General features: G+C 38.0%; 1 protein-coding gene and 1 pseudogene across 1 annotated transcript; both read right to left on the bottom strand.

The window, feature by feature from the left end:
* Positions 1–863: 863 nt before the first annotated feature.
* LOC143876695 (zinc finger BED domain-containing protein RICESLEEPER 2-like) lies at positions 864–26,290 on the bottom strand. The gene is made up of 4 exons (XM_077378385.1): positions 26,035–26,290; positions 22,605–24,565; positions 22,414–22,467; positions 864–1,429 (listed from the first exon to the last, which is right to left on the bottom strand). The coding sequence occupies exons 1-2, from the start codon at positions 26,148–26,150 to the stop codon at positions 22,609–22,611; spliced, it is 2,073 nt and encodes a 690-aa protein (XP_077234500.1). The 5' UTR covers positions 26,151–26,290; the 3' UTR covers positions 864–1,429; positions 22,414–22,467; positions 22,605–22,608.
* Positions 11,361–11,568, bottom strand: LOC143886343 (cytochrome b-c1 complex subunit 6-1, mitochondrial pseudogene; annotated as a pseudogene).
* Positions 26,291–27,232: the final 942 nt, after the last annotated feature.

Raw genomic sequence — 27,232 nt, 5'->3', positions numbered from 1 at the left:
GAGAAAGAGAAGATTAGGGTTCTACCAAATTGCAACCATATGTTCCATGTAGAGTGTGTAGATATGTGGTTCTACTCCCACTCTACGTGCACATGCCCAATTTGCCGAACTGAGGCCTACCCTCAAGCCCGAGTTGAATCAGGTGAGCCAACAACAACAGTGAGAACTCAGGCTTTACAATTGGGTAGAAGGGGTTTGTTTAGGAGGATGATTAGTTTTATTAGAGAGAGATCAGGGAGAGGAGTTGGGCAACGTGATGCTTTTGTAAAAGATTTGGAGCGGCAATAAAAAACTTCTCCAAGATATGATATTTTCTTGAAAGAAATTTGAGATTTTTCTGAAATGAGTTTTTTGAATCTTTATATTTTCTGTGATGTTATATGCAAACTGTTATTATCTTTCAACTACTATTTTTCAATTCATAAAGCATAGTGGATCCCACCTTTGACTGATCTGAACAGTCCATTTGAGAGGCCATGCTTTATATCTCCTATTAAATGAACGGTCTAGATCAATCAAGGTGGGACCCACTATTCTATAAGTATGGGCCAGGTCACTCTCTACCGGAGCATTCCTAATTGACTTCAACTTCTCTTGCCCCTAATTAGTGGCAGAACGGTAATACTAAAGTTCAGATTTCCAGTTTTATTAGGGCTCTTCAATGGGGCTAGGTCACCTTCCAAAAATCTCCAATCCGAACCTGTTCTATTTGTATTAAGATAGAATAATACCTAATAACCAAGAAATGAGAAGAAACTCATCCTGGCTGTTGATGAAAAGAAAATTAAAATCAAAAGGGTTTCTAAGCAAATTCTCTAATACAGAATTTCATTAATCACTAGGACAGTAGAGCAGGCAAAAGATTGATATCAATGGCCTTTAAACCTTTATCTAAATACAATCAGGGTTTTCTTAGTCAATGCCCAAAGGTTGCTTAATAGTTAATATGTAACAGAAAACTTCCTCCCATCGCATAGTCACCATTTTCGGGTTAGGGAATACTTAGGAAAACATTCAAAATATATTGAAAAAAACACTCTGGGAAAAGTTTGGTCAGGATTCCATAGTATGTTTGTTAACTGTGTTGCTTGATTGATAAAGCTCAGGGTTTCAACTTGTAAAATTCGCAATTTAATTCAGAAAATTTTGCTAAATGTTAGTCGAATTTCTGCCGAAGTTGGTGACTGATCCATGGTTTCAACTCTGTGTTGAGACAAATTACACTGAATGAAGGCTTTCCGCTCAACAAACGCTATCGAATCCTCTAAGCACTCAAACCTTTCTCGGAACTGATCTTTAGTTCTTTGTTCCTTGAGTTTGAACTCTGAACCCTGTATAAAAAATAATCAATCCGACATAAATAAGTAGACGACGAGGCTCAATACCCAACTGATGCTCTCGAAGCCTGTGCTTGCTATGCACAAAAAACCTGTGGAAAAAAACCGTACAAGTTGTTAGAACTTGAATATACATTCAAAAACTTAAAAAACATGATTCAAAATATAAGTCCCAAGTGAAATTAGAATTTGCTTTTGCCATTATTTTCAGGTGGTCAAGCTGGGTTGTTTCAATCATCTATGACATTGCAATTGAAATTCTGATGATTAAATTGTAGAAATGGTGCATTTTCCACTCATTGATTATTACTAGACTTTATATTTGGAGAAGTTATATGATGCCCGACTGTAAAATGAAGGGCGGAGAGAGAGAAAACCTCTCTCCTTTGATTTTTAATCCAAGGGAAAGCTCCGTTTTTTACTTTTTCTTGGTTCAAAAACCAAGGCAGCAGGTTCTGTCTCCTTCCGCCCTTTACATTTTCACGGTCGGGCATCATATAATTTCTCTTATATTTGAATCAACCCAACTATGACAGCTTTAAAGTTGGAAACAGTACAACATCTAATTTTAGAAATAATGAATTATACACTGATGTAAGATAAATCTTATAAAATGACAGAATAAGGAATTTGGCAACTGATCTAAAATTTACAAGAATTACTAATTAATAGCCAACAGTTGTGTGGAAACTGCGACCAGTTCTCATTGTCTTCATCTTCTTTGTATAGACTACGGAATCACATACATGGAATTGTTATTATTTTATCCTGCTATTATCTGTAATACATAATTCTGGGTAAAGAGATATACTGACAAACAAAAACGAATGATAGACTTTAAAAAAGCAGGTTTTCTAGTGGTTTCCAAATGTTCAAAGAAATTGTTCAACCCGGGCAAACTCGTAAGGCTCTGTTTGTTTCGGACTTTGCGAAGCAAGTGAGTCCAAAACTGATTATTGGACTGAAATTTATGATAAATTTTGAGTGCAGTAATCAGTTTCGGACTCACAATCGCTTCTCAAAAAAAAAAAAAAAAAAAAAAACATATACTTATTTTGATCAGCAAAAATTGCCACAACTACATTAAAGAAACAAACATACATGGATAATTTCTGATGGACATAGTTTTCAGAAGGGAAAAACTCATCGAAAACAAGTGCAAGAAACTTGTATGTTATTAAGAGTAAACCTTCATCCTGTGTGAGATATTAAGGTCCATTTATCAAACTGCAAGCAGTGGTAAAGATCATGGACTAGAAGGATTCAAAAAACAAACAAAAAATCATCATGGACTAGGACGTTGTCTTCATGTCTTTATTCAAGATACCGGCTAGGATTGCTGCTCAAATCGAACAACTCCAAAGGGACTTTCTATGGGAACGAATGGCAAAGGATAAAAAACGCCTCAAGCATTTATTGAAGTGGGAAAAAGTTTGCAAATCCAAAGGAAGGGGTGGCATTGCCATTGGAAGGATATGGCTGCGCAATAAATCCCTTCTCGGCAAATGGTTGTGGCGATTCGGAGTTGAAAGGAGGCACTATGGCACACCATCATCGGGGACAAGTATGGCAAGGGCTGGGGTGATTGGGAGTGTAAAGGTCCAACGGCTGGCAGGGGATCGGGTGTTTGGAGATCTGTTGAATATGCTAGAATCTCTTTCTCTAAGCTGGTTAGATTCAAAGTGGGTAGGGGTAACTCTGTACGGTTTTGGGAGGATCTTTGGATAGGGGATAAGTCTCTGATGGAATTGTATCCCCGCCTTTATCGATTACCTACAGACCGCGCTACATATGTGTCGGAGAATCTGATCCGAAGTGAAGGCTCTGAGAATCAAAGCTGGGATATCCGGCTGTGACATAACCTAAAAGAGGATGAAATTGAGGATTTTTCATCTCTTTTGGGGCTTCTATCGTCGACCTATTTATCTCCTTTTGTAGACGACGAATGGATTTGGATACCTGAAGTTGAAGGTGGCTTCTCGGTAAGATCTTTATTCCACCGATTGGACGAAGGTACCCGCCCTCACTCTCGGCGATGTCGCTTTTGGAAACTGGCTGCCACTGCGCATTTTGGCTTTGCTTGGTTGGAATCACACCATTGGATCAACACTTGTGACAGATTGAAAAAAAAGAGGTGTCCGGATGGCTTCTTGGTGTGTTTTATGCCATTGCGCTGATGAATCCCTCTTGATCACCTTCTCCTTGCTTGCCCTAATGCTTATGCGGTATGGATGAACATTTTCCTGTCTTTCAATATTTCGACTATTTTACAACGTCGAATTATTAAGGTTCTCCGATCTTGGGGCGGATCTTTCTCGGGTTGCTTCGGCAATAGCATGTGGTCGTTGGTCCCAGTCGCGATCATTTGGCATCTTTGGTGTGAAACGAATAATCACATTTTCTTGAATAAGGCTAGATCTTGGAATTATGTGGCCCTTGAGATCAAGCTAAAAATTATTGTTTGGTCTAAATCTAAGGCGGGAATCCCGTACTCTGTTGGTCATATCTTGTGCAATTGGCAATCGGTATCCTCTGAGCGTAAGCATCACTAGGTCATCCTACCGTCTTGGTCTCCTTCGGAGGCTGGCTGGTTCAAACTTAATTTTGATGGGTGTTCTCTAGGCAAACCAGGTTTGGCTGGTATGCGTAGGGTTGTTCATGATGATAAGGCCACTGTAATTGCCTCCTATTCCGGCCTGCTTGGTATCTGTGATGCTAATGAGGCGGAAGCGCGTGCTCTTTTATTCGGTCTTCACTGGTTCATTAATCACAACTTAGGCCCCTTGGTGGAGGGGGACTCTGCTAATGTCATTTCTTGGGCCTCGAACCGGTGCCTGGGACCGTGGCATCTTCACCATATTCTTGATGAAATCCGGGATCCATCCATTTATTAGACACATGGGGCGATCAGCCAATTCCATGGCGGATGGGCTAGCTAAAGAAGGTGCTCGAGCGGCTGTCACGTGTATTGTCTTCAAAGGACAAATGGAGGAACTTAGCTGAGCTGCTTTGCTTTTATTTGATTTGTATGCCCGTCCATTTCTGGGTTTTTCTGATCTGTAAATCAAAGGGCGGGGACATCTTGTGCCCTTTCCTTTATTTGTAATGATCACCTTTATTGGAATAAAAGTTAATGTGTTCAAAAAAAAAAATCACGGACTAGGACTCAGTGCAATATCACATGGCATAAAACATATAGGTGCAAATCCTACGGAACAACACTCCTGTTAGAAGGTCCCAAAGACAGACTATCAACTGGAAATTTTTACAAGCTGCAAATATCCATTCAATAAGCTATTAAATGATAATTTTCAGCATCTAATATTGTGACAAAAGAATTAACACACTAAAACACAACAAAATTCAACGGGATGTGATAGTAGGCTTTTACCACAAAAAAATAAAAATTGAAGTACGTTGTAATGCACAAATGTGGTTGCGCTCCTATACCCTTTTCTATTTGGTCACTATGCCCTTTTTCTCTGGATGAGTTATCATGGAGGATTTTAATTGTAAGTTTGAACCTTGATCCCTGTCAAAGTGACTCTAACCCAATACAGAGCCATTCATCGCCACTGAGCAAAATGGGCTGGATTGGAGGCATTGTGCATTTGCATTTGTAAACTTGTTGGAGATATCTTTTGATGTATAGTGTTGTGAAAATAACAACTGAAGATAAACTCTTAGTATGCTATATGGAAGATTGTTTGACAGAAATGAGCCTTGATATGTTGTTCAAAGTTGAAACAATTATTTAAAACATCTCTAGAAAGAAAATTAGAAGCTTGTTTCCTTACTATGCCAAAGAGAAGACAAACAAACTAAATCAGATGTAGAGAAGAGGATAGCTCCTAATGTTTTTATTTATGTTTAAGTCAATAAAGCAAATTCAGTATATTAAGTTTGTCACCTAAATCACTTAAAGTGACTTAAATTATGAAATAATGCCCACCCATGCCCACGACATCAATAAAGAGGGGAGTATCTCTTTCTTGCAAGAGGCGGAAGGGAAATAGGTCTGGGATTTCATAGGTTAGAGGGGAAGTTTTATCCAAAAATATTTGGATTTGATTCAGGTCTGAAAACTTTCTAGTCATTTTTTCTTTCTTATAAATATGCAGTCTCAGGGGCAAATGCAGATCATCTTATGATTATGAAACCACCATTTTTTTCATACAAAGAAAATTTATTTCCCGTAGATTGCGGTGTGATGCCCAATCAACCTATGGTGTGATGCCCTAGGGATATAACAATGTTGCATGGATTCTTTGCCCTCCTACGCCGAATCCATGTCGACATGTTTCGACATGCAAATCAGACGTGGATTCACATGGGACACAACCGGATTATTGTGTAGCCATGTCCCGCATGAATCCTATTTTTTCGGGTGAATATGACACATCGTTGTCTCTTTTGAAATGTGAATCCTCTATATTTATCTTTTAAAAGTGCTTTCTTCTAAACTTTTATTTTATAAAAGCGCAGCATATCCTCTCTTAATAAAAGCACTAAAGCCACGACTCTCCACCCAAGAACAAAGACCCCCCCCTCTCTCTTCCCCCCTCTTTTTAGACTCTCAATAAAAGCCATAATGCCTCGAATCTCCAACCTCAAATTACACACACACACACAGATATATATATATATATATATATATATATATATATAAATTTTAAACTTTATTTAATAAAAATTAATAAGTTGAAGGGAAATTTTATAAGACAGCTGTGAGGCTAGCCATGCTATACGGCTCAGAATATTGGGCCACCAAGAAGCAGCATGTGCATAACATGAGTGTAGTGGAGATGCGAATGCTTAGATGGATGTGCGGCCACACAAGGCTAGATAGAATTAAAAATGAAGACATTTGTACAAAAGGTGAGGGTGGCTCCAATTGAGGAGAAGATGAGAGAGCACCGCTTAAGATGGTTTGGACATATCCAACATAGGCCTTTGGATGCTCCGGTGAGGAGGCGACTCGTGCCAAATTGATGGAGTAAAAAGAGGTAGGGGTAGACCGAAAACAACTTGGGTAGAAACATTGAGGAAATACTTGATAGCTAGGAACATAATAGAGAACATGACCTTGAATAGGATAGAATGGAAGAAAATTATCCACGTAAAAAAACCCAACTAGAACCAGGATTAGAGCCGGGTAGATTCCTTTTACCTTCTTCATGATTTTTTTCTAAAGGATTCATTTAGCCGACCCCAACTAGTTTGGGACAAAGGCTTTGTTGAGTTGAGTTCTGTTGAGTTGAGAAAAATTACCAAATGCACGAATCCTGCCTTTTGGGGTTTGCCGAATCTGACACCTCGAATCCATGTCGGATCCCGACACGCGAATCCGAATCCATGCAACAGAAGCCATAAGGTATGAGGCCTCAGATCAACTATGCTTCTTACCTCTCTATTATTCTCCAAGGTAATATCTAATCTCTATTTGTTCTACATATTAGAGCCTCAAGATCATTACACTGACTGTTTTCTTCTAGTTTTTTGTTTGATTTTATATTGTTATGTAATGATTTTCATAAGTGTGTTATTGCGATTAACCTGACAAACACAACTCTTCCATCCAATGATCATATTAGATTGATCTCATCCATCGACTTTTCTTAGTGATAGGGTAATAGAGTTTATACTCCTATAACCACGCATTGTACCTAAAAAATAAATGCTCCACTCCTTTGTCACCCAACATTATTGGATTTTCTTTTTTAATAGATGCATAAGCAAGCACTCTCTCACACACACTAAAGATGAGAAACCGCAGGCTTGAATTGCCCCATGTTTCTTGAGATGCCTTGTTCTTCGCGTTAGAAGATTTATTCAACAAATAAATACAACAAGAAATAGATTCTGTGATGCAGATTGTAGGCCCAATAAGTGCCATCTTTGCCCGTTAGGATTTTAGAGATTTATAACACGTTCAGTGATTAGCTACACAATATTTGAACCGCTCAGTGCAGCGAGGGCCCGTGGAAGATTTATCATTCAGCATACTTCTTACAAGATAAATAAATGTCATATTCCTTCTCTTTGCTACTCCATTTTGCTGAGAAGTATAGCTAGTGGTGTACTGAAGGCTAATTCCATTTTTTCTCATAAAATTGTAAAAACTTCTTTGAAATGTAGTCACCATCGTTACATGTTCTTAAGACCTTTATTTCATACCCACTTTCTTCTCAACAAGAACTATAAAGAGTTGAAAATTTTTAAGTCTCAAACTTTGTTATAGAAAATACTTCCAAGTTGCCATTAAAAAAAAAACGAAAAAAAAACAGAAGAAAATACTTCCAGGTCATTCTATTCAAGGTTTTAAATTTCGAATTTCGGTGAGGACTGAAACCGAAACATTCCGAAACTGAAATTCACCAAATTTAGGTCGAAATTTTGGAAATTTCGCTAAAATTTTTGATAAAATATTAATTTTTTAAAAATTCCTTTACAAAATTTCGGCCCAGAAAATGACATTTCGAGCACCTTTACTGAATTTCAGCTGAAATTTCGGGATTTCAGCTAAAATTTTGGTTTTGGTGAGGACCAAAATTACCCCGAAACTGAAATTTAAAACCTTGATTCTACTTAAGTCACCTATAAAGATGAGATAATACCTATTGCTTTCATGCGATGGTGTCTCCATAGGCTCATAAATATGAAAGCACAAAATCTAAAGGCTTTGAGGCTCATGATTTTAAATTTCCTAGAAACTTCCCCAAAACGACCGAAATGTTTTCATTTCCATCCCTACTGAAACAAAATCTACATGAATTCCTTCCATGTCATTATTTCTAAAAAGTTTCCACCGAAATTCCCGAAATTCAACCGAAATGGTCGGAATGACAAGAAAATGGAAAGATGTTATTATTTGCATTTCATTTCATTACATTAATGTAGAGAATGATATTTGGTAGGAAACATCATTGAACTTCAAAACAAAATAACCATATCTTATGCATGGGATGCAAGATCAACATGAGATCAATAATACCTCGAACACTCTATGGTCTTGACATAAGAGTTTCCTTAGAGGGGAGACTAGTCATTGTACTTTCTTATACTTTATTATTGTACTTGTTTCTTGACTTCACTGTTCTTGACATGTGCAACAACAAATGTCACTAGGTGTTCGATGTGATTAAGCCATGAAGGATGGCTTTCTTGCTTATGTGATGGTTTTTAAGTATGTATTTGTGTGTATTCTAGCATTTCCCAAAGTTTCATCTTAAAATTTCATCATTTGCACATGTTTCCATACGTTTCTGTGATTTTACAAGATTACACTAAAATGTCCACCGAAAACAAAATATTTTTGTTTCCGTGCCGACAAAACCAAAATTTAAAACCTTTTTTTTTTGTGATGACATAGGGTATTCCCACCCCAATTTTTAGGGTAAATTTAAAACCTTGTTGAGGCTCTCCAAGATTATCCAACTTGAAAAGGGTTTCTATGTTGCTCTACAACTATGCAACCTTTACATAACTTTCTCGATTGATCTTTTCACCATGTCCTTTGATGACAATAACTTTAAATAAATAAAACCTAGCTTTGTAACGGATGGAGCATGGTGTGTTACAGTTAAGAGCTTTCCTTAAAGATTGTGCAGGGGTAGGAGCCTCCCGCCACTAGCCTTGTAAAACTTAATTTTGACGGCTGTAGCTTGGGGGATCCCGGCCCTTCAGGAATTGAGGGTCATTTAAGGGATGCAGAGGGCTCATAAAGGAAGTCTTTTAAGGGTCCTATAGGAGTGGCAGACTCTAGTGAAGCTGAAGTGAGAGTTGCCAATCAAGGTATCAAACTCCTAGATAGAGATGCTTTGTATGAGGTAGTGGTGGAAGGGGACGCTCTCAATGTGATTCGTTGGCTTACTGGTTCCCATCTTTTTCCCTGGAGATTTGCTAGTTTCTTTGATGAAATTTAGGATAGAGTGGCAGGTTTGTGGATCGCTTTTCGGAACGTGAGGAGGTCATCTAATAGCGAAGCCTTAGAAGGGGATGGCCTCTCTAAAGAGGACCCAGAGATTTATGAATTATGACATCCTCCCTCCTTGACCTCTCTTCTTGGCGTAGCCGGAAGCGCGAAGAACGAGTCGAGGTTAATTAATTTCAACACCGATCGAACCACTAACTTCATTCTTTAACTAGGACTCTATCTTGACCATTGATTTGATTTGATCTAACAGCTATTACTAACTCCTAACAAACAATATTCACTCGGCAGCACCTATTCCTAGACTCAAATTCCCACTCGGATTCAACTACTGAAAAAATATAAAAATGAACTTTTATCTTCAGTTGTACTCATCTCCCTAAATTAATAACGTGGAGGAGTCATCTTCCGCGTCGACCGTGACGGTAGAGATGTTCAACGTCCTACAAGCTAGCGTTAATCAAATAGCGGAGCAATTGGCACGGTTGAATCCTATTGAGCGCGAGCAACCCCAAATCAACGACGGTGATTGGCAACGGGAACAAGCTCTAAATCAAGTTCAACGTCCCCGCACAAGAGTTACGTATTTTCCCGATGATGATTACTCTAACGAGGAGGAATTTGACAACATCGTCCACCCAAGACATGCCCGTGGTCGTGTTTCGCAAACCTCAGCTCGTGATAGCGATTATCGTATTAAGGTGGATTTGCCCAAGTTTAATGGCAACTCCATAGCGAAGATTTTCTTTATTGGCTTGCGGCAATCGAGAGATTTTTCGACTACATGGAGGTACCCGAGGAAGAGAAAACAAAGCTTGTGGCCATCAAACTTAAGGGAGGTGCTTCGGCATGGTGCGAACAACTTCAACTTTCTCGTACAAGGATGGGAAAGAGACCAATCCGGACATGGGCACGGATGCGTCAAATCCTTCGTGAGAGATTTCTTCCCATTGATTATGATCAGGTACTCTTTCAACAGTACCAAAATTGTCGCCAAGGTGATAGATCGGTTCGAGATTATACGGAAGAGTTCTACCGGCTATCGTCTAGAAACGATATTTCGGAGACAGAGACACAACGAGTGGCACGCTACAAAGGACGTCTTCATCAGGCGATTCATGATCAATTCGCCCTCTACCCGATTTAGATGTTGTCTGAGGCGGTAAAGATGGCGGAACAAGTTGAGACCATGTTCAACCGTTCGCCTCAGAGAGATTTTAACGTGAGTCAAACCGTGGTAAAGACATCGCAGACGACGATTTCTACGGCGAAAGAGAAGGCGGTTTTGGATCTTCCTGTCGGGGTAAATAAATCTACCCAAGCGTTCCCGACACGAGGAAGAGGACGTGGAGATATTCCTACTACTTCAGCAACGACCCAAATTCCACGGCGAGATCCGTATGAGTCGCAGTTCGAGCAGCGGATCATATGCTACAAGTGCAACCAAGTGGGTCACAAATCTAATCAGTGTCCCCAAGGTGGCCGGCAGACGACAAATCTAGTCGTTGGTGACGAAGATGAAGAAGAGCATGAAGAGGAACAAAATACAGATGATCCCATTCCTACGAGGAAGTATACATACAAAGGTGTCAAAAAGAAGCATAAGAAGCTTGCTCAATCTAATAATATTAGGTACGATGCCGAAAAAGCCAAGCATCAATGTGCCAAAGTCTTTGAGGTTGGAGATGCTATGAAGACAACACCAATGAACTTGAGGTCAAGTTCTCCACAAGTGGAGGGGAATGACATGGCAACATCTCCATGTTGCCCACGTCTCTTGGCTGCAAAGGATAATTTCAAGCGGAAAATGACTCCTCCATTTCCCCTTAGCCATAGCTGGAGTTTTTTCTTATTGTCTGCACTATATATTCTCTTCTTCTTTCTTTGATGTTGTATCAACCATCTCGGCCTCTTTTTTCAATGAAAATGTTTGCCATTCCAAAAAAAAAGAAAAAGGAAAAGGACCATACAACCATAGCTACTTTGGAGTTTGGAGCATGTAGCAGCTAAACTGAATGTCCATAAAATGTCACTGGATATTGATGAATAACAAAGAAGGAAACATCACTAACCTATGAAAGTCCCTTTAATCATTTAACTTTTGCAAAGAGCTGCAGTGCAACTTCCTAGTCAATACACGACCAGTAATCAAAATACTACCCAGTGCAGTGTTTGTGGCCAGTTTCGTCACCTTTGATCCTTTTCTCACATGCCTCATATTCAAGCCAAGGTCTCACACACTTTGGCTTGCTAGCCTGTTCCAAGATATTTCTGGTCAAGAAGCTCTTGTTCCGCCATGGCATTGGAGGTTGTATATCAAAAAATGAGATGATTATTGGTTTACCCTTTCTAATAGGAGATTCGAGGAGATTCGAGGCAGAAATTGCCAGCTTCTTGGTTTTAGTTTTGACAAAGGACAAAGAAGACTCTTTACGAAAATACCGAGAGAGAGACATTATTTACAGAGTTAAAAATTAATAATAAAGCACTTGATGTATCACCATTTTTCTTTATATGTGCAATTAGCATGGTTCCTACCATAATACTTATTTTTTCTACATTCACTAGCATCAAGGTTTTAAATTTTGGCCGAAATTCGAAATTTAGGTCCAAAATTTCGGATTTCCGAAATTTGAAAATTTATTTCGGATTTCCGAAATTTGAAAATTTATTTCGGATTTCGGCTTAAATTTCGGCCGAAATTTTAAAATTTCAGATTTAAATTTTGGTTTCGGTAGAGGCCAAAACTGAAACCGAGATTTCAATCCTTGACTAGCATAAGACCATACTTATTACAGAAGTGACAGTGGATGTTGGATTTATCATAAGTCTGATCAATTTTTTTGTGTTATTACTCTTCCATTGCCTCAATTTCCTCTTCTATTTGATCCTTGACTTCTTCTTCTTTAATTGAATGAAGCTTGTGTTTGAAATGCTTGCTCCAAAGATGGTTTAGCCTTTTGATTAAGCCTAAATTTATGTCCCCTAGAATGTTACAAAATAAACTCTCTAAAGATAAAGTAGACAGATCTTTTGACTCCTTTGTTGCAACAACAATATTATCAAAATGGTCGACATACTTCTAAGAATCTTTTCAACTACTTTTTTTGTCTTCAATAGTTTTGCCATTAACCCTTAATGTTTTTTACTCTTCTTTAATGAATTATTTTGAGTTGGAGAAAGATCATTAAAAGCTTGTTCAGTTACAAGTTCAGCATATCTATTTTCAATAATATCACATAAAATTTGAGATACAAAAATCACTCACTTGAATACTATAATTTTATAACTTTTTACATTCAAACGAAGAAGTTGTTCTGGGAGAAAAGTATTTATAGATGCAATAAAAAGATTGACTCAAGCAACGCTCTTCTCTATAGCTATATGCTTGCAAATTCAATAGCGAACTTCTAGTGTGAAAATCTCAATCTTTATTTACCAACCCAATTACCTTTTGGGTGTTCTCTCTAAAGAACTTGGCTCTTATACTACTTGATGTAATGGATGGCCGACTATTACTTGAGACACGACAGAATTATTGCTGCAACATTCAAAGAGATGACAATCCAAAACTTATCAAGAACTTCAGATTTCATTCTCTTACCCAAGTAAATGGGACACACACAGATTACACATGTGTGTGTGCGCGCGCGTGAAATGTTACCACCCACCCCATAAAAATTGAGGTGTAAGATCGTAGTCCCCACCCTATGCATGGGTCTGGGTGGAGATGGTGGGACCACCCATCAAAACATGAGGTGTAAAATTGGGGGGGGGCATCAAAACATAAGGTGCAAAATGGTTGGCCCCATCCATTTTACAGAGGTTGGCCCCTCTATTTTGCATAGGGTGCAAAATAGAGGCCCCCACCCCCATCAAAAGATTCAAAACGTGTCTAGAATGCTGGGTCCACCCATGATACGCATGACGTGTGACTAAAAAAATTCATTGGAAAATAATATTCCATGGAAAATATCCAATGACTAATTGGTTTGCAATAATCCATGAAAATGGGAAAATTTTCAATTTTGGAAAATAATTTCCATGGAAAATGAGTTTACAAAATACTGGATTTTTTTTTTCTTTTCAATAAAACTATTCATGGAAAAAATTCAAATAAAATCTTTCACGGAAAATATTTCCAATAAAAATTTTCCATGGTAAAAAAAACAATGATAATTGCCATTTAGTATATATAATAGATGTATAGGTTCTTAGGGAACATTCTAAACCTATTCTAGAGTATATCTAAGAAGTTATAACAAATAATTTTACTAGAGCTCTTGACAGCCACACAAAAATATAAGAATAAATCTAAAAAATACTACTACACAAGATACAAGAAGATGCTTAGAGTATTGTAGACTATTGCATTAATGCTTCCAAGCCTCTCCAAAATTAGCTACATAGTTTTGTGTATTTCCATCTATGCCCTTGAAAAGCAGCATCCTAAAATCGCCCTAATATCTAACAGGATTTTAATGCATGACAGATCCATAGCAAGGATTAGCAGATAAATGGTTTAAATCATTGAAGTTGCCTGTATTTCCACCGGCTCGTAGTTTTCCTTTGAAAATATGTACATGCATCACTTATTTGTACGTAATGTAGCCGGCATGGTCATAGTTGTGATCACTACTACAAACTTATTGGGTATACTGCTAACACCTCTCGGGGCCCTTCAGCGTGTCTGTTGGCCTCGTCATGCCCATCTAACACCTCTTGCTTGCTAATTCTCTAATGGCTATGACTACGAGAGCACAGTTGGGTCTCCAAGCTAGGTTCCGAGATAAGGAGACTATAGAGCCACATACGCCTTCTCTTATTACAGAGGCTAAGATCCCAGGTACCGCAGATTCATGGGCCTTCACTGCCTCTTTGTTTCTCCCCTCTTCTTGTTGGTTCATTGACTCAGGAACCATTAATCACGACTGGTGACTCCTGTAGTTTTTTGTTGAGTTCTCCACCTTCTACATCGGTTTGGATCTGTCTTGCTGATGGTTTTTCTAGTCTTATCTTGGGAATGAGAATCATTCCAATCTCGTCCTCTTTTCTCTTTCTAGGCATTTATGTATTCCATATTTGCCCACTAATCTCTTTCCAGAAGTAGTATTGCAATACAACTAAATTATTGTGTGATTTTTTACCCTTCTCGCTATGTATTTTAGGAGCTTACTACAAGGAGGATCCCTTTACTACTTTGATATGCATTAGATGATATGGAAGCAGTTATTATCACAGATTCTATTGGGAAATTATCTATTGTTTCTTGTTTTCCATTTCCTACTGCAGCCAATCGTAACACTTTTTTGTGGCATGCTAGACTGGGACATTTAGGGTTTCATTCTCTGTTCTCTGATACCTCAATTCAAAGCACTACATAACTTTGTCACTTTTCAATGTGATATGTGTGAGCTATCTAAACAGATTCGCACTATGTACCCTTTTGATTTGATTCACTCGGACGTTTGAAGCTCATCCTCTATCGTTTCTATTTATGTTTTTCGATATTTTGTAATTTTCATTGATGACTTTTCACATGCAACTTGCTGTATCTTCTAAAATCAAAGGATGTAATGTTTTCCATTTTTTAGCCCTATGCCACGGTTCACACTCAGTATAGGATGCCTATCAATACACTCTAATCAGATACTGGAAGTATACCTCCAATGCCTATGCTCAGTTCGTCCAAGGTCATGAGATTTTTATCATTTTACTTGCCCATACACCCCCCCAATAAAATGGGGTGGTTGGGTGCAAGAATAGACATCTTATAGGTGCCACTCATTCCCTTTTATATGGTATGCATATACCTAAGTCTTTTCAGTCTATGGCCATTCTTACGACATGACATGCTATCTCATTAACCGCACCTCATCTCATATCCTGCAGGGCCATACTCCTTTTCAAAATTAGTGTCCTCAAGCTTCTTGTTTTCTTATCGAACCTTGTGCCTTTGGGTGTGTGCTTTGTTTAGGACCTTCGTCCTACTAGGCATAAACTTGATAACACTGCTCTTGTTTGTACTCTTGATGAGTATTTTAGCTCATCTAAGGGCTACGGGTGTTCTGATTCTAGTTCTCACCATTTTTACTTCTATGTAAGTTACATTTCATGAAGACTACTTTTTTGCTTCTTCACTTGCGTATGCACTATCTCCTATGACTAGTTTATCTGTCATTTTACATATTCCAATGTCTTACTTGTTCTAGTATTTTCTACTAGGCCATGTGCTCTTACTCGGTTACTCCTCACCCAAGGGACTATATCACTTATGTTCGCCGCAAATAACATGGATCACCCTCTCTGATGACCCCACCTCAGTCTTACTTAAAGGATTCTCATCCAGGTATATCATCATCCCCTACTAACGTTCCAGATTTTTCTATTGATCCCTTTGTTGTTATTGATCGTGATATCCCCATGGCCCTTAGTAAGGAGGTGCACAGTTATATTATTGATCCCTCTGATGTTGCTGATCTCGATCTTCTCGTTACTCACAGTCTTGTCAAGCATGTGTCATATCAGTATGTTTTTCCCTCCACAAGGCACTTCTTACTGTGGTTGACTCTGTATCCATTCCTCATACCATTAATGGGGCACTTTGTCTAGCTGCTAATATGCAAGAGATGGAGGCCCATCAAGAAATCATACTTGGGAAATGGTTTCTCTCCCTCGTAGAAAGAAACCTGTAGGTTGCCAATTGGTCTTTGCTGTGAAACACCAATCAGATTTCAGCGTTGAGAGATATAAGGCGTGCCTTGTTGCTCGAGAATTCACCAAGACTTATAGCCTTGATAATAGTGCCACATACGCTCCTACGGGGAACCCAGGGTTGGCCTGTTCACCAGCTAGATGTAAAGAATTCCTTCCTTCATGGTACAATTATAGAGGAAGTGTATATGACTCCTGGCTCTATGCTCCAGGGAACAAATGGGAAGGTGTGTCGCCTACACCAATCTATCTATAGTTTGAAGCAGTCACCATGTGCACGGTTTTCTCAACTCAGCACCATTGTTTGTGACCACACACTATTTACACATGGTGGAACAGCTGTCAAGACTATCCTCTTAGTATATGTTGACGATACATTCTCATTGGCGAGGATACAGTCTTTATCACACATATGAAAGAGGAGCTCAGTCGAATCTTTGAAGTTAAGGTATTGTGTAGCATGCAGAACTCTCTGAGTCTTGAGGTTGCTCGATCCAACAAAGGGATATTTTTGTCTCAGCAAAAAGTATGCCCTTAATCTTTTGAAGGATATAGGGATGTTGGAGTGCAAACCTTCTAGCTCTTCCATGGATCCTAAGCTATCTCTTCATGCTAATCAGGGGAGCCTCTATCTACTCCTCAGGAGCAAGGTTTTAAATTCCAGTTTCGGTTTCAATTTCGAACACCACAGAAACGGAAACTTTTTGGTTTTGGTTGGAAATTTCGATCCTGTAAAATCAAGGAAACATTTGACAACATATGCAAATGATAGAATTTAAAGATGAAACTTCAGGAAACGCTAGAATAAGCACAATACACTCTTAGAAATCATCATATAAGCAAGATAACCATCCATAATGGTTTAAAAACATCAAACACCTAATGACAGGCACTGTCGCGAATGTCAAATAATTTAGTACCTGCCAAATTTCACATGTAATTCATATAAATATTTATAAATAATGCACGCACCATATTTTGCATTCACTTAGTATAAATATAATTATCTAATACATAATAATATACCATTCAAAAAATAAATAAATAAATAATAATAATAATATGTACTAATATAGTATACGAATATTACACTTCCGATTTTAGTTTATGCATTTCGGTTTCGGTTTCGGTGGGGATGGAAACGGAAACACTTCACTCAGTTCGTAACGGTTTCGGTGGAAATTTAAAACCGTGCTCAGGAGGACCAACGACTAGTTGGCCGGCTTATCTACCCGACTATTACTCAGCCTAATCATGTGATGTGATCCAACCGTTGGATCATCTTTTATTCAGTTGATGGACCATTAGATTGTTATTTTTAGTATTATTGGACTTGTTTATGGCTGTTTTGGTTTCCACCTAGATGTGAGGGGATGTCCACATCACTAGGGCCCACACACACACGCCCACACGCCCACACACCATTCATCATACATTTTTTTATTAGCTTATTTCCCTTGCTGCCCCTCACTTATTTGTTTACCTCTTTGCAGTTTAGGGGCGAAGCAGTCCTTTCACATATAATTAAGCCACTTAAGTGACTTAATACTATTGGAGGAACAAAAGGGCCCACAAAGCAAATATAAAGAGAGCAAAGGGGTGGACGAAAACCCTAGAATTGGTTTTTATGCGTGAAAAGAAGAGAAAGGAACGTCGACCCCCTCTACCCAAGACGCCTAGGGCGTCATCTTCTCTCCCTCACATTCTCTCTCCATCTCACCTCAAATCAAGGTTGGTTCATTCTTTCCTTGATCTTTCACTCTCTTCTTTGATCTCTTCCCCTCTATTCATCTTCTCTTTCTCACATTCTCTCTCCACCTTACCCCTATCTATCTCCCTCTGGTCTTCTTTCCCACCCCCACTTGATCTTTTTTTTTATTCCCCCATCTCTCTCACGCCCTTCTCCCTCTCACTTTCTTGATTCCCTCTATCTTATTTCTTTATTTTTCTCTTTTAATCACTCTTTTGGAAGACGAACTGCTGCCCGGAATTTCGCGACGTGCTCTCGCATCGTTCCCCCACTCTCTTGGGCCCTCTATTGCGGAAATATCGTGGTGAAAGGACTGCCATGCCAATCAGTGAGATCATTCCTTATTTCAGCCTTTATTTTCACCTTTTAACCTTTTAGATTCCCGTAGGAACTTTGTTAGTCGATTACCCTACCCTAGTTTAGAGATTTTATCACCTTTAATAACCTTTGGGCCCTAGTTTCATTGGATTTAATTTCTGGACAGCAATAGTAATAGGACTGTTTTGCACTTTTGTGGACCTTTTTATCCCTTTTCAATGCTATGGAACTTTTATATTCAATGAATGATTGGTTTAGTATCTCCTCGCATTGATTTCTCTCTTTAAAACTAACTTTTATGTGGGTTTCCATGGCTGAAGTTAATTATTTCTGTTATTTGTTTGTTTGGGCATGATATGTTTAATGAAGGTTGAAGTATTAGCCCCGTGAGCTCCATTAGATCTTGGTAGTTGTTGTAAGCCCTCTCGGGTTTGCACCATCATGTCTTTGTTTTCAGCATGGTCAGTCATTTCACACATGTTCCTCATGCTCCGCAGCTTACCGCATCCTTCACTACATCAAGTCTTAGCCCGAGCTGTGAACTCATGTATCACTGTCATGGGTACTTAGATATCTCAACATATACTGATGCGGATTGGGCTGGAATGAATCTTCTATTGACCGATGCTCTACTTCAAGATACGGTGTCTTCCTTGGGGGCAATCTTGTTACACGGAAGTGCAAGAAACAAGTAGTTGTTTCTTGCTCCAATGCTTAGGCTGAATAGAGAGGGCAGGTTCTCATGGAGCCTACGAACTACTATGGCTTAGTTTCATTATCTCTGACTTAGGATTTCATATTAAGGATCCAATGCCGCTTCACTGTGATAACCAAGCTGCCATCTTCATTGCTTTGGATGCAGTTCTTCATGAGCGAACGAAACGAAGCACATTGAAGTTGATGCTCACTCTATTAGAGAAAAGATAATTGATGGATCTTTAGCTCTTTTGTATGTCTCTTCATTACATCAACTGGCCAATACTTTACAAAGGTTATATGTATGGCCTTTTCTTCTAGATACGCGAATCAAGCCCTTCTTGCATATACTAAAGTTAGTTGATTCTCCATAATCATCTAAATAATTCTATGTATACAATTTACAAGTCTTAGAGCCGGGTAGATCTTTCACCTTCTACATGAAAAATTTCTAAAGGATTCATTAGCCGACCCCAACTAGTTTGGGACAAAGGCTTAGTTGAGTTGAGTTGAGAATTTACAAGTCTTAGAAATCACTATAATGATTGCTTGGCTATTCATACATTACAAGATGAACACCAGCAATCAAATTTTAAAGCTGCTGGTATGTACATCCTACATTTGTATAGACTATGCCATTGAATAAATCACTAGTACAATAGTGCTGCCAATATCTATAAAGGTGGATTTGGGTGAGAGTACAGATACACTTCTGAATACAACGAATGGTAAATAAAAGACATAGGTACTCTAAATTTCAAAGAAACTGTCCATCGCAGGTATGTACCTATTCTCAAGAATCCAGGCAACATGGAATCTATATTTGCAAGGATACTCAATTTTCGGGCAAAACTCGAACTCAAGAAACAATTTGGCCAAGGTAAAAGGAAGACAACTAGGGAAAAGAGACCATTTACTCGAGAAGTTTTTAGATAGTGATCAGCAGCAATGTTGTGTAAATTTGAGTCGAATCGTACATCGTAAATCGTAAGTGGTCGAATTGTATCGGATCGTAAATCGTAAGATTCTCTCTCTCTCTCTCTCTCTCTCTCTCTCTCTCTCTCTCTCTCTCTCTCTCTCTCTCACACACACACACACACACACACACACACACATAATATAAAAACTTGTAAATATATTAGATTGGAGAATAATAAAATAGCCAATTATCCAGTTTTTATATAAATTCATTAATTTGAATAGAAATTACCATGATTACTTATTCAATATCATAATATGAGTTGTTTGCAAATAAACTAGTCACAGACTATTCATCTATTTCCCATCCAAAACCATGCCTATCGGATAATAATCTTAAAAATAATAAAAGACGAGAGATCATATCAATTCTCAAAGTCTCAAACATTAAATGACAAATATCAATTATAAAAACCCGGTCAGTCGTCGATGTTGTCTTCATTATAGTCGTCTCTCTCCTCGATGTAAGTAATGCCCTCAAGCACATTGACTGTACTTCATTGGTTCAAACTGGTTTGATTCGTTCGAACTCCTACTCCTGTCTTCTTCCTTATCATGAGGGAGTTTTCAAAGACATTTTCTAATGCATAAGAGAGAAAGGTTCTTCATTCATAAAGAAAGTTCTATTTTCTTTTATACAAAACTACTAAGATAAATTGCATGAATCATATGATTTATGATCGAACAGTAAAATTCAACCGAAAATCGCAAGATTCATACAGATTAGGATTTGATCACGAGATTCATATCGAAATCCATAAGATTTGATTTGAATCGAAAATCGTAAGGTTTTCAAAACAATGCTAAGCAGTATCAAAGAAGAGTCCATCCATGCTCACAATTTTCTAAGTTGCAAAGACATGCCCACAGAATTCTCTCATTTTTAGCTAGGTTCTGCATTCTGCAGTAATTGTTGATGATTTCATGGCATTTGTCAGCTTCCTACTTATATAGCCCATGATCATAATTGTGGGGAGTATGGATGCTGGAGGACAGAAACATTGCATGCTTTTCCACTAACTTTGAAACACCGAGGCAACACTTTGGTGCCTTGAATACACTCAGATTGAATTTTACTTTGGTAGCTTGATGTAAAAGAGAGCAATTTTGTACCACAATTTGGAAAATGCTTCTCCACCAAGGTCTTTATGTAGATAAATAAATTCTGAATGGGATGGTTTGCAAGCTTTTCCACTAACTTTGAGACACCGAGGCAACACTTTGGTGCCTTGAATACACTCAGATTGAATTTTACTTTGGTAGCTTGATGTAAAAGAGAGCAATTTTGTACCACAATTTGGAAAATGCTTCTCACCATGGTTTTTATGTAGATAAATAAATTCTGAATGAGATGGTTTTCAGAAGGTAACAACTCATCAACAGTAAGAGATTGAGCCTTGCAGATAATGCATACACTGTAAATGCATTGTTGAATGACATTCATATTGGGTGCATATTTGCCAGTAAATTCCCACCAGCATATCAAAGACGGAATATACATACTGTTTTTTTGAATGGTGATCTTTATAGAAAATCAGAACTACAACAAGAAGAGTAAGATTGTTTCAAAGGAGGACACTAGAGAAAACCTAAATAAGGCTAATCAAACCTTGGCATCCAATAGATAGGAATAAACGTGCTAAAACAAGGCCTTGAAACTTCACATGGGATCGACTGATTCCCCAATCCCATCAGCATCCATCTAATCATGTTTCTCGGATCCCCCTTTACAACCAAAGGTTTAACTCTTTACTCGGGCCAAAGTCGGATGCCCCATCTAAGCGCGAGGATCTCAGCCCTGCGAAGAGCCCTCACTGGTTTAAACTTCAAATCGAATACTCCACCATTCACACTCCTTCCAAATCATCCAAAGGTTATCCAGAGAGTACAGGTTCTACTGGTTTAGGAAAAATCCACGATACACCAAACAATGATACGACAAAGCTGCACAACTGAGAGGCAATCAGGCAATAGAGAGGAAATACCCAAACTCGAACTTCTTATGCACTTGAAATTGTCTATAGCACATTACATTGAGGCAACTCATTTCATGAGAGCTACCCTTTAATGCTGTATAGAATTAATGTACATGTACCTAATTGCGACTGGCAAGCCATGATGAAAGCAACTGCATACTTTCAATTATTGGTAAATAGACTGATTCATTATGGAATATTGGAGAATCATATGGTAACAGATAAAAGGTGCTGGTCCAATGGAATGTCAATCCTATTAGGAGGTCCTAAAGACAAAGGAATGACCCACAACTGGAAGAAAAATTGCAAACTGGAGCAGTTCATTCCATAAACCTACTCAAATCATAATATCGACTTTTATATGGCATAAAAATGTTGGAGGTCCAATCCCAGCTTACCCACCCAAAAAAATTTTGGATGTCACGCACGTTCAAAGAGATATCTTCTGACACAAAAAAATTCATGAAAATAATGAAAGGGCAAGAGTTTTATTACTTTAGACATATACTGGAAATGAAACAAAATCTAAAAATTTGATCTGATATCTAAAAATCTATAAAAGATAAATTGGTAGATTGTTTTCTAACTACAGTAAGATAAAAGCTGAATCAGCTAAACTCATACAACTAGAGAAGAACTAAAGAGTAAAATAAATTTGGTGCAAGATCATGTGCAAAGTGATAGTCTTAGCAGAATCTGAAGTAACCATACCACAAAGGTACTAGCTCAAAATATGTGAATCCCCATCTCCAAAAATGACTACATCTGCATTGAGCGATGGAGGAAACATTTAGCGAAACTGTAGTATAGTTGCTAAAGTCCAAAAGTAAACTATCAGCCATTACATGAATACTTATTAAGGTAAAAAGGTAATAAACTACATAAATTTAAAAGGTAGTTACCTTCTCACTCACTTAACGAACCACCAAGAGTATTCTGCAACCAATCTTGCGCACAAATCAACGACTCGATTGTTTCCGGAAGCAAGGAACTGCGATATTGATCAAGTACTTTGGTTCTTGTACTAATAGATAACTCTGAAGGAACAGCTGACATAGGAATTGCCAAAATATCACGAGCCATCTTGGAAAGCATATTATACTTTGCTGTATTAAGTTTCCACCAATTCAAGATGTCAAACTCTTGGTCTCGTGGTAAAATAGGTTCATCCAAATACTGATCCAATTCCGACTTTGCGTGCTGATTAGTAATTTGTTCATTGATGAATTTATCATACTCTTGGAGCTCATCATTACAATCAGAACTAGCATCTATTCCATTAACATTATCAACAAAACCTTCACCCATACCAGCTGAGCTCAACTGGGTTACATACTTATTGTAGAGATCATAAATACCATCACGGACAAGTTTGATGTGTGCTTGAGCCTCGCTCCCATAGATTTTTGAAAAACAGTATTCTAGTAGCTTCATTTTGAATCGAGGGTCCATAGCCACGGCAAATGTCAAGACCAAGCTACAATGTTTCCAATATTTATCAAACTTTTCATGCATCCCCTTTGCCAATTTGCTAATAAAAGGATCTGGGTCAGTGCAGTGCTGAGTTAATTGCGCTTGGATTTTCCACAGCTCGTGAAAATATAGATTGGAAGCGGGAAATTCAGTTTCCAAGAAAATCTTTTTCGAATCATAGAATGCTTTTAGAAACATACAAATAGCTTCAACCTTGTTCCAATCATCCACAGACGGGGCTCCTTTGTAGTTATGGTCGCATGTTTCTAAGCGGCAAAATGCCTCCCTGAACTCCAAGGCAGCCTCTAGCATGAGATATGTTGAATTCCACTTTGATTGAGTATCTAAGCACAAGCTCTTCTTGGTTGAAACTCGTACTTGTTGGGCAATCTCGTCAAATTCTTGTTGTTGTGCATGTGATGCCTTAACATACTTAACACTCTCACGAACTTTGTGGATGGTTTCTCCTATCTCATCTAGCTCATCCCGCGCGATGGTATTCAGAATGTTCTCGCAACAACTCATGCAGAATAACTGACCGTTGAGTGGGAGCATATTCTTTTCTGGAAAATTTTCTTGGAGGATTTCAATAACAGTATCACTGTTACAGAAATTATCCAAGGTAATAGTGGATAACTTTTCCTTAATATTCCAATCCAAGAGAGACATCGAAATAGAATGGGTTAGGGCATTTTCGAGATGAATAGATGGATCCATAGTAAAAATCTTAAAATTGAGAATCCTTTTGTGTAACTTCCAATCATTGTCAATAAAGTGTGCAGTAAGGGACATATATCCAACATTTTGGTTGAAGGTCCACATGTTTGATGTGAGGCTAATCTTTCCCGGCACATTTTTCAAGAATTCTTCCAATTTTTGTTTCTCTTTTTGAAAGATTGCTAAGCAATCACCCATGATGTTGTTGCATGTAACCATCTTGAATTGAGGTTGGAGACTTTTGACAAATTTTACAAACCCTATATCTTCAACCATGTGGAATGGGTACTGGTGCAAGATTATCATCTTTGCGAGTTCTTGACGGCAGTGATCCTGATCAAGCTTGAAGTTTGAAGTACTCCAACACCCTTTATCTGTTACCAACTGAGCAAATGGTAAAATCCGTTGGCTTTTATCCAGATGTCGACGTTGATAACAATGTGCCAAGTGTCGCTTGAGATGCGTGGTCCCACTACTACTATTGCCAGTAAACAGTCTTTTACAGTGTTTACACATTGCCTTCTTAGAGCCATCTTCGGAAACAATTATAGTAAAGTCCTCCCAGACTACGGATCTTAACTTTCTACGTTTGAACGATGATGATACTGTGTCTAAGTTGGCAGTGTTGTTGTTGGCACCGGATTGTGGCGTATTCTCCAAATAAAAACAATCTCTACAGCATAAACAACATGTATATATTAAGAGAATATGTCATAACTTATAAGTACACAATAAATAGACAAAGAAAATAGTACATCCCAGAATTTTAGTACAAACATATAATAAAGTTCAACATACAAAAATTCATTAATTTACCAAAAGAAAAAAGAACAGTTGCTAGTATGTTTCGAGTAACCCGTGAAAATCAAGGGAACTAATTAGACTTATTCATGTCAAATGCCAAATATTGAACTTTCTCTAGGATCTATTTGGATGCATAATATCCTAGGTTTTGTAGGGGTTTTGTGTATTTTTTGCTGCCACGTCAGCAAAATGCTTTGTTTAGTTGCATGTATAGTTTCAAAGTACCAGGAGACTACTTGCATTGTCTCCTTCTTGTCTGCTCTGTCTGGTGACACGGCATACCAGAAAATTACTAGTAAAATTCACAAAATAGTAATAGTCTTTGGATAGAATTTTTTTTTCTCCTTTTCTCTTCTCTCTATATATTAATAATGAAACTCCCTATCACTACTTTACGAGGTTTGACAACCAAATACTGCTTTCCACTACTCTACGAGGAGACTACTCAACTTGTCTCCTTCCCTATTGACTACTTAAGGTTTAATTCACCCCTACTCTATGAGGTAATTACTTGTGACCAAACTGACCCTTAATACATTTTGATGCTGGTATGCCTATAATTGGACACATAATTTAAATTCAAATTTCAGGATTTTGGTAAACTGAAGATACTTATCCTAGATCAGTTTGCTATACATTTTCCTGATAATAAAAAAACTACTGATATTGGCACAGCCATGTTTTAATGGGCTTCTAAACACTTTTGTGAAACTAATAACCTTCAACAACTGTTTAAATAATAAAAGACAAAATGAGTTAGTGCAATTATCAAAACATTAGTGCCAATATCAGTAGCCTAAAAAAATACTTCTCCAAGCCTCTCAATCACTGACTAAGAACTGAAAAAAAAAATCTCCAACAACCCACATTAAAACCCATCGTGCTTTGAATTTGGAGAACAGATTGTGAGTCCAAAACTAATTATTGGGCTCAAATTTAAATACATAAAAGAAACCTAAATGAGTTAGCTAGTACAATTATCAAAACATGATAGTGCCAATATCAATAACCTAAAAAAAAAAAATAGTTCTCCAAGCCTCTCAATCACTGACTAAGAACTGGAAAAAACAAAATATCTCCAACAACCCACAATAAAACCCCTTTTGTCTTGGATTTGGAGAACCGATTGTGAGTCCAAAACCGATTATTGGGCTCAAATTTAAATACATAAAAGAAACCACTTTTCACCCATATAAAAAAAGAAGAAGCAAATCCCATAAAACCATGGATTCTCTAGGGAGAAACAAAAAGTCCAAAGATTTGAACTCAATAATTAGAGACTCAAAGCAATAGGAAAATGAGAATGAGAGATGAAAAAAAGGAGAAAAGAAAACATACGCAGTACTTTCTGGGTTCATGTCCTTCTCTTCTTTTCCGGCCCGACGGGCTTTCGTGGGAGAGAGAGATGGGGAAGGTCGGAGCGGAGATGGGTCAAAAGGGGGCTTGTTTTCCATTCTATTGAACTGGGAGGCCCGTTTAGGGTTTTGGCTCTCCCTCTACTTGTTATTTACGGGTATGTTGATCGAACCGGGTTTGGTTCGTATCCGGAACAAAACGAACGGATTTGTAGTTCGGACTCGGACTCGGACTCGGACTCGAACTCGGACTTCTACCTGGCTTTAGCAACCACGAAAACAGAAATGATATATTCACGGTTTTTTTACTTGGGCAGCTCCATGAGGTGTAAAAGAGTAGTCATAATAATTCATAAATAAAGTAGAGGGGCTGTACCGAGTAAAAAGGGGGGGGCAAATATATCACTTCCCACACAAAGAAATTTGTTACGATCAATAGATCGAACCTCACTTATCCACATAAACAGAATTGAATCAAAATAAAATTTGAAATTAAATTTTTTTTTCTTTTAATAATCTTGTTTAGTAGAAGACTAAGCAGATTATATGCATTTTACGCTGCCAATCAAGGGACATGGAATAGGTTAGGGATTGAACTCTTGAAAAATAAAAATAAGAAATGGGCGATTTATTGATGGGAGAACACGGTGTAAAGTGTGGGTTAACAATCAGATCTCTAGAACGAAGTTAAGTGAGGTCTGCAGTTGCATATCGAAATGGAGTTTCTGTTGAAAATTTTCAAAATATTTTTGTGTAATGGTATATCCATTCAAAAGACACTTGTGATGTGTGAAGAAATTTTGATTATTAAGAACAATTGTCGTAAATGAAAGAGCGTCTTCATGTCTTTTTATCTTCTATAAAAGAAGATTTATTGTCTCATTTTCATAAGACTCTCTCCTCTTGTGCTCTTCTTTTTTCTCTGAGTAAGGGAATTGTAATCCCAAATGAAACCTGTTACATGCCTAATCGGACGTAACACAAATAAGAAAGAAAAAAAAATAGTAGGGAGGGTCCTAGTGGTTCAAATCGAGAGAAACCATGACTTCACTTCTCCTTGAAACATAAGTTTCCTTTGCTGTAAATTTATCTACTTCCATTTTATTTAATTACCAATACTTAAATACAAGCATCAAGGTGTGCCACATCACCAACCCATTAGTCCACTTACATAGCACATA

The sequence above is a fragment of the Tasmannia lanceolata genome, unplaced genomic scaffold, assembly GCF_043159265.1.
Source record: "Tasmannia lanceolata isolate RefF3 unplaced genomic scaffold, GAP_Taslan_0.1 ptg000002l, whole genome shotgun sequence".
Taxonomy (NCBI): domain Eukaryota; kingdom Viridiplantae; phylum Streptophyta; class Magnoliopsida; order Canellales; family Winteraceae; genus Tasmannia; species Tasmannia lanceolata.
This window is presented reverse-complemented; position numbering and strand designations above follow the sequence as displayed.